At 33.8% G+C, this 9,155-nt stretch overlaps 1 protein-coding gene across 1 annotated transcript in view; it reads right to left on the bottom strand.

The window, feature by feature from the left end:
- Nucleotides 1-837: 837 nt before the first annotated feature.
- LOC117175632 overlaps nucleotides 838-9,155 on the bottom strand; it is a 31,832-nt gene continuing 23,514 nt past the window's right edge. The window contains exons 2-4 of the mRNA XM_033365341.1: nucleotides 3,887-3,960; nucleotides 1,123-1,221; nucleotides 838-1,059 (exon numbers count right to left, since the gene is read on the bottom strand). Coding sequence (XP_033221232.1) covers nucleotides 951-1,059; nucleotides 1,123-1,221; nucleotides 3,887-3,960 — 282 coding nt within the window. The 3' untranslated portion in view covers nucleotides 838-950. The remainder of the gene's footprint in view (nucleotides 1,060-1,122; nucleotides 1,222-3,886; nucleotides 3,961-9,155) is intronic.

Below are 9,155 nucleotides of genomic sequence, written 5' to 3'. Positions count from 1 at the left end.
ACAAACCAAAATATTATAAATATTAAGAATTGAATATTTTAAATATTTAAAAGTTTATAGAATTTCCAACCTATCTATTATTTATTATTCTGAGTTAGAGTTTAAGATTGTCACTACATCATTTTGATATTGCTATCATTATTTACAAGCGGTTTTCTACTCTTTCAAACAATCAAATATTATAAATATGAATATAAAAAGAAGTAAATGAACGTTTTACAACAATAGACACCCTAAATCAAACTACTACTACCTACTTGATAATCACACTATATAACTGAAACATCCATGAAACGGAATGATTTTGTATGTTGTTATAACCCAGATACTATCGATTTTAAATTCGGTATACCGGCTCTGTAAAGTACTCTTGAAGACACCACTGAGTCCCCCTTCGGTTTCTTCTTAAAAAACTAAAAAAAAACAGCAATCTTAACTTCTAAATTGTTGAAATTCGGATTCTACATTAAAATTTGCATTAGGAACTCACGGAGTAATCGCAATGCTTTTTTTTGCACCGTTAAAAATGATAAAAATGTCATTAACTTCTGCTGAAGGTGACTTCAAGCGCATCCATAATAGGTCAAGTAGTGTGTTGCGCACAAAGTTCAAAAATAAAATTCTCTCTCACTTACATCGCAGCGTTGTTGTCTGAGGTTTCCGCTTCATGGCGCTAGCTTCCAAAAAAAATTTCCAAATTACCGACGGAACGTTTACCATACGCCTCTGCAGACCCACGATTAGCAGTGGGGTTTGAACCCAGTCCTTATAAGCATAAACTTGCCCCGGAGACAAGCTGTCTTTCACTTTCGAGTCTAGTGCTCCCTGCACGCCTGCATCATCTTGTACTCACCGCACGTTTCCTTAGTCGACCTCTTGAAGATGCACTAAGACGAGTCTCCAACCCCTTTACGACCTGCCATCGACACCACGATCCACAGATTCCGACCTCACCGGAAGCCTGCATTCACCCTGACGACATCCGGCATCTTATCAACCTGTTCCATGGGAAAACGACGAGTTTTATCAGCGCTCTGGAGTAACAGGTCCCATTTCATTCTGTAAGTGTGGTTTAATAAACCCCTTTAATATTTAAATAATTTGGTCCCTTATTGACTTCACCTTGTTTCTCGACTTCCAAATCCTTCCCATCCTTTAATTTGCAAGATCCTCCACAAATTTGGCGCCCTCCTTGAAAAACGCACAATCCTCACAAAAATCCTATTAGTCGAGAAGAAGTCAAATAATGATCAAACCTTTAAAAAATCACGTTGGATGCTTGTGTGCCATTGGAGAAGAAAATTTTTAATTTAGAAAATGCTGTAGGAACAATATTTGACAATTTTGTTTTTGTTTATGTGAAATTTTTTCGGACCAATTTTACTAGAAAAAGTGCGAGTAGGATGTAATTTAGATCGATAAAGTGCGAATAGACTGTAATATATGTCTGATAAAACGTTGATGGGACAATAGTCCAATTCCAAGTTCCACCATCGACAATAATTAATAAAATTACCCCGAGCAAAAAGGCCTTACTTGTACATCTTGTAGCAGGATTGAGTAAGTGAATGGTTCAAAATAGAGTCAAAATAAATTGGTAAAAAATCACTACGGAAATCAGAGAAAACTAGTTATAACGGGAAAAATAAGAAAGATAGCAAAAAACTGGGAGAAACTAGAATGAGAAACAAGAAAGATAGAAAAGGAAGCGGCGTTATTAACGAAAATTGGTGCGCGATGTAGGAACCAGTGACGTCATACAAACAACCCAGCATTTCCCACCCTCAGTGGATGCTTCCACTACGTAGTACGGCCACGCACACTCGCCAGTAGTAAAAACCGAGACGCTCACTTGAGTGAAGATGCCGGTTTTTAATCTGACGTAAAGAACCCCTGAGCCAGTCCGTAAAAAGTAGAAAGGTGTAAGGTGAAAGATTAAAAATCGAATGAGGAAAATAGGAAAAATAAGGTAGTGCCGGAAATTGCAATTGAAGAAAATAACACGCAAGAAAGTGCGAGTAGTGTAGAAAATGAAAATATTGATATTCAGTCAGGCGAAAACGAGAATAGAAGAGAAGAATTAGCAAGAAATTTGAATTTAGAATTCATAACAGTGAGAAATGAAGAATTAGAATAGGCGGCGATACAACCGAATCAAGCGACGGGTGCAATCCCAAGAACGAGAATACAGACACAAACACAGGCAGAAAGTACCCCAAACTCCAACAGACAAAACTTACCCCACATAGACGCTAAATTGGAATACTGTCCCCAGATACCGAGAATACGTTAGGTAATTGGAGATCAGAAGACGAAAATAGAAGGAATTTCGAGAATGATCAATCAGAAACAAGTAGAATATATAGAAAAATTGAAAACAAGAGAAAAGAACTCGAAAAATTAGAAAGAAACAAAGAACGACTAGAATCGAGTCAGAACGAGAAGAAATACTTAGAAAGGAGAAAGAAAGAATAGATAGAGAAAGAGCAGAGAGAGAGCAAGAGTAGTTCGCGAGAAATTGCGAATAGAAATAGGAAGACAAGAAAAAGAAAACGCCAAAATTAGTGATAAAAAGTTTGAAATTCATTCTTTTATAGATAATAATAATGAATTTTGGAATGAGGCACAAGAATTAATAAATTTTAAAGAAAAGAAAAGCGATAGAATTAAAATAAAAGAACTTTCAGAAGAAAAAAAAAATTTAAATGATAAAATGGATAGAATTTTAAATTCAAGCCAAAATTTATTCAATCAAAGTAAGAAGTCAAGAAATGTACAAAATACGGTTCATTTGCAAGAAACAGAACTAGATTTAAATAAGCGAAGGCACTCGTTAGCAGGTGCACGAAATAGAATGACAATAAATAGAGGTAGCGGTCAAGGGGACGAATACTGATTACCGAGACCGATACACAGGCAATCAATTATAATGAAATCGCATTTGCTTCAATACGAAAGAGAAAGGCAATGTAGAATGGATAGAAGTAGAGGGACCGATACGGAAAGAGAAGAGATTGTATTATTGTATGCAATGAATCAGATGTTAGGGAAACACAAAACCAATAAACGAATAATTATCCGCAAATACCAGCGCTTTTATATAACGCGGAAGAAAATAAAAGCAAGTCAGAACACAAAAAGAATAATAAAAATCAGGATAAAAATTCGAAAAATTTAAAAAATGAAAATAGTAGGGATAATAAGAATGATGGAATAAACTGAAGCCAACAGGATTTTATGAATTCAAACTTAGAAAACCAAGATTTTAATAAAAGATCACGGAAACCTTAAACATGCAGGCAAAACCAGATACCGCCAGAATTACTTGACACAGACACAAATGAGACAGATGAAATAAGATTTTACCTTGTGGTTGATTTTTTAAATCATAAATATGAAGTGTTAGTTGACACCGGTGCTACTCACTCACACATTAGTGAAAATTTTATAAAAACAGGAAAAGAATTAGACTACGAGATTAAGAACCCAATAAAGGCACATTAATGGTAGCTAATGGACAAAAATTAAAAATAAGAGGACAAGTCTTAATCCCAATCAAAATAGGTCATACGGAAAAATATGTATTATTCAGACTGGTACAAAATTTAAGATCGATAGAAATAATAGGAACCGATATGATTGAAAGATTAGGTTTAAAAGTGGATTATGAGAAAACGATTTGGTGGTTTCCAGGATTACCAAATATTAAGTATGCGATAAAATCGAAATTAATTAAAATGCAGGAGCCGATAATGGAAAAGAATGAGAAAGAGAGTCAGAATAGGGAAAGTGAGAAGAAGCAAATATAAATTCGGAACGAAGGTTAGCCTGCGAAACGACATGCGAGAGAAAGTTCGCCACACACCCCACCCCAACCCTTCCTTACGGGTAATGCACTAGGCTCGATCCCGCTAGCACCTCAGTCGACACAGAATGTACGGGAGTATGGTTCCCCACACTCTAAACCCTACAAAGCGAGCGACGCAACACTGGCATATGCCAGCGTGGGCGTACAAAGATTAGATAAGCGGGCTAATCAAAATATATAGAGAGAAAGGAAAAAAATAAGGATAGAAACAAAATAAATACGAAGTTACAGGTGGAAAATAAAGATAGAAATTTAAATACAGAATTTAAAGAGCAATTGAAATGCAATAAAGAGATAAATGATTCTAAATTAAAGACGGTATTAGATAAAAAGGAGGAAAAAACGATTCAATAATAGAAACATTATTCGCAATTAAAAAAAGGAATTGGTGTAATTTTCGGAATAATGCGGTTATTAACAATAATACAAAACGCGTAAAAATAGAAAAAAGAGAAAAATAGAATTTTGCGATGAAATTTCTGAAGGGATAATAGAGTTGAATAAAGCACAACAAGTGCAATTAGTAAATTTAATTAAAAGAAAAATTACGAATCAAAGAACAGAGTTAAAACCGACACATCTAACTAGCCATAAAATAGATGTGCAAGGTCATGGACCTATTAAGCAAAGATACTATTATGTATCGTCAAAAATTAGGGAATTTATGTACGAGGAAGTAGACAGACTTTTAGTGGAAAAAATTATAGAACCTTCTAGTAGTGATTGGTCAAATCCTATAGTAATGATTAAGAAACCTAATGGGAAATACAGATTTTGTTTAGATTTCAGAAAAGTAAATAAAATTACGAAAAAACTTATACCCAATTCCAATAATGTCTGAAATACTAGATACATTAAGATCAGCAAAGTACATGTCTAAAATCGATCTTCGTTCAGCATATCATCAGATACCATTGAACGAAAAATTGAAACCAATTGCAGCTTTCATAGTCCCAGGCAAAGGAATGTATCAGTTTAAGAGGATGCCATTTGGATTAACAAATGCTCCTGCTACATTCCAGCGCCTGATTGACAGAATAATAACACCAGAATTAAAGCCAAATGTATTTTGTTATTTGGATGGAATAATTATCATTTCTAAAAATTGGGAAGAAAATTTAAAATACTTGGAAATAGTTTTAGATAATAATTAAAAATGCAGGTTTAACGGTACGTTTAGACAACTGCGAATTTGGATGTTCTGAAATAAAATATTTGGGTTTCAAAGTAAATGAAAAAGGATTACAAGTTGATAAAGAAAAAATCGAACCAGTTTTAAATTTTCTAAAGGCCTAAAACAATTAAACAAGTTTAAAGACTTATAGAAACAGCTTCATGGTATAGGAAATTCATGCCAAAATTTTCTGAAATAATAGAACCATTACAAAAGCTTTTAAAAAAGGAAGTAAAGTGGGAATGGTCTGACAAACAGGAACAGGCATTTACGACAATTGAACACTTGCTAATGACAGCACCAATCTTAGCTTGTCCTGATTTTGGAAGTCCATTTCAACTTGAAATCGATGCTAGCAATATAGGGTTAGGAGCTGAACGTAAATATTCAGCTTCAGAAAAAGAATTGCATTAAAATGGTTGCATAACTTAAAAAATCCAACAGGTCATTAAAAAGATGGGCTTTAGAATTGTTAGAATAGATTATAAAATTGTATATAGAAAAGGAAGTTTAAATCAGGTACCAGATGCTTTATCAAGGTCAAATGAAAATCACATAAAAGTCTCAAGTATTTTGGTCAGCACAATATAATCGAAGGAAAAAGATTTTAAAGAAATTGAAGATAACTGATATAAAAATAAAATTATTCAGGTTAAAAATAAACCAGAGGAAAATCCTAATTGGCGTATACGCAATAATCAATTATATTTGTATAGACCCGACCCTTTAAAATCAAGCTTAAGTTTAAAAAGCAACACGTGGAAATCAACAATACTGAAAGAATTGCGAGAACAAGTTTCGATTGAAAATCATGATACAAAACAAGCAAGACACTTAGGTATGGAAAAAACTTATGCGAAAATTTGTGAAAATTATTTTTGGCCCGGAATGTATTCTGAAACTCTAAAAAATGTAAAAGAATGCGATATTTGTCAGAGATTAAAACGAAAAGTAAACAATCAGATAGGTTCGATGGAAAAGCGAATAATAGAAGAACCATGGACGGTAGTAGCATCTGACATGATGGGTCCAATGCCAATGACAAAATCGAGAAATCAATACATTTTAGTGTTTGTTGATATGTTTACAAAATGGGTAGAAATAATTCCAGTAAAAAATAAATTATCGTTAAGAATTGAAAAAGAATTTCATAAGCGTATAATTTCGAAATGAGGAACACCTAGAATATTATTGACAGATAACGGAAAAGAATATGTGAACAAATCTATAATTAATTTAACGAAAACATTTGGTATTAGACACTCAAAAACTCCTAAATATCATGTACAGGAAAATCTAACAGAAATATGTAATAGGTCAATTAAAACAGCAATAATAGCGTACTTAGAAAAGGATTATAAGACATGGGATGAAAATTTAGATGATTTGCAATTTGCTTTAAATACAAGTTAACATTCTTCTACAGGATTCACACCAACTTTTTTGAACTTAGGTAGGGAGCTCCAACCCGTGCAAGCTTTGAATATAGATTTAGACGGAAAAAGCGAAATAGAATTTCAAGTGTCAACAAAATGAGCAGATAGAATGCGAATATTAAAAATAATTAGAGAAGAGGTACTTAAAAATTTAGATACCGCAAATGAAACACAATCTAAATATTACAATCTGAGACGTAGGTCCATACGTTTTGAAATTTTCGAAAAAGTACTAAAAAAACAATAAAACATTGTCAAATAAAGGGGAAGGAATAGCTCAGAAACTGAGAAAAAATTTTGAAGGACCATTTTTTATTTAAGCAATGCTTTCACCAACAATTTACAAATTGGAAACAAAAAAGGGAAAATCGGTAGGTACTTGGAACGTTAAAGATATCAAAAAAATAATTAGTAAAGAGTAGATTTTAATTCGAATTTTTCTTTGAAATAGCTTGCATGTTATTGATTTGATTTTTACATTACTGATAAAGACAAAAAATGACAAAAACACATACATTTACTTAAAATAGACAAAACAGAAAAAAATTTAATTTTAGAAAATGGACCCAAGATTGATTTTGAAGTACCGAGATTGCCTCTTCCCGATTGCAAGCGACGACTTACTAGTTCACAAATGTTCAAAGTGGGTAGAGTTGTTGCAACCCTCACTCAACGAAAAACCTGAGGAGCAGCAAAAAAGGTTGCAAGAGATTGATAGAAGAAAGAAAGCAGAAATTCACAGAGAGATGTATAGGGCGCTGAAAAAATGATAGAAGAAGAGGAGATTAAGAAAAAAGAATTTGAAGTGAAAGTCGTTAAATACGAAGAAAAAATGATTTTAAAAAAATCAGAGGAAATGTAAAAAACGAATAAAGAGGAATAAATACAAAAGACACGAAAAAATGAAGAAATGGAGAAGGAAGAAATCGAGGAGGAATGGAGAGAACATCGCGCGAGACTAAGAGATTCGGATCGAAAAAATAGAGAGAGACTAAGAAAGGAAGCCGAGCAAAGAGAGAAGAGGAAGCGAATGTAGAAAAAACAAAAAGAGCTAAGTGAAATAAAAAAATTGGCACCAGAAGAAGCCAAAATCAGAATAGAGGAATTTTATAGGAAAAAGACAAAAAGACAGGCCATGGAAAGAGATGTGGGGAAATTTATGGCTCAGTTTAATTAAATAAATTAAGTGAAATATAAAAATGGGAAGACTAAGAATAAAATAGTTTACCTCTTTCACAGACACTACAGTTATAATGATTTCATTTTACACCCTTCACAAACACAACAGACACGATAGTTTTACTCTTTATATACATCACAGATATAAATAAGATTTGGAATTTAAGTTAATAATTTGGCCACGATTGATTCATAATTAAAATACAAGTAAAATTTAGATATAAGTTAATTTTCAGGGAAGAAAAGTCACGCAAAAGCAAAATCTTAAAAGGATACTCATCGTCTTGTGTGGTTTAATAAACCCCTTTTATATTTAAATAATTTGGTCCCTTATTGATCTCACCTTGTTTCTCGACTTCCAAATCATTCCCATCCTTTAATTTGTGAGATCCCCCACAACCTAATAAAACAACATTTCTAGCAATAACTGATTAATACTTCTTTTACATTGATTTATAATTTCGTGCTCTATTTTTTGAGATCAAAATTTCGATCATATAGAGGAGTCCTAACGTTAGGATGCCAACGCCTGCGACATTACTTGACGATACTTAACCAAAAATATAAACATTAAAAAGCTAACCGCGAAGTTAGCGCTAGAAAGTTTTGCTTGCGGAATTGAGCAAGATGAAGCTAGAAGTTGGCCAAAACTGGGGACCCTGTATTAAGGGGTGCGCGAAAGGAGATGTGATGGGAGTTGGAGCGGAAGTTGGGTCCAGCGGTAGAAGGCGCTATGTATTCAAACTTCAACAAACTCGACGAAGACTTCGGGTGCGTTCCAGGGGACCACCCGGGTGCACTCGGGTGCACTTGGAGCCGTTTCACGACGCTAAGTGAGTGTTGGGCTTCACTCGGGTGAACCGTTCAGTGATAACTCGAGTGAATAGTAGGGGGCACTCGACGGGTAACTATTTCGCCTACTGAAACTAGGCAGGTGGAACTGAATGAACAGTGGAAATGGCGGGCAGAAGTGGCAGGAATCGCAAATTTAGTAGCATACTGAAGTTTAATATCTTCATCATCTAAAGTTTAGTATCTTCATCACTTTCCACTATTATTAAACACATCACTGTTTGTAATAACAATTTGCTTGTTACTGCAGTAGCAATTAAAACCTTCTTATCCTGTTCTTGCATTTTTTAAACGTCTGTGTGACGTAACCTCAATTATCTGTCACCAAACATTACGAACCAAACATACACCTGACTGCACACTCCAAACCGTTCATAACAACTCAAGCAGTATGCTGCGCGCGAAGTTTAAGCATAAAATTCAAAACTGGCAAATAAATTTTAATAAATTTATGTAGTAATTTATATGTCTAATTTTTCACAAATTCAGTACCTTCTCCGATAAGAATATGAAAAATTAGAATTTAAACAAATCCTTTAGTCCTGACAGCATTGCGATTACGCAGCGAGTTTCTAATGCAAATTTTAACCTAGAATCCGAAATTCAGTAATTTAAAATATGATCTTGCTGTTCTTTTCTGTTGAAT

Source organism: Belonocnema kinseyi, chromosome 6, assembly GCF_010883055.1.
Source record: "Belonocnema kinseyi isolate 2016_QV_RU_SX_M_011 chromosome 6, B_treatae_v1, whole genome shotgun sequence".
Classification (NCBI taxonomy): Eukaryota; Metazoa; Arthropoda; class Insecta; order Hymenoptera; family Cynipidae; genus Belonocnema; species Belonocnema kinseyi.
This window is presented reverse-complemented; position numbering and strand designations above follow the sequence as displayed.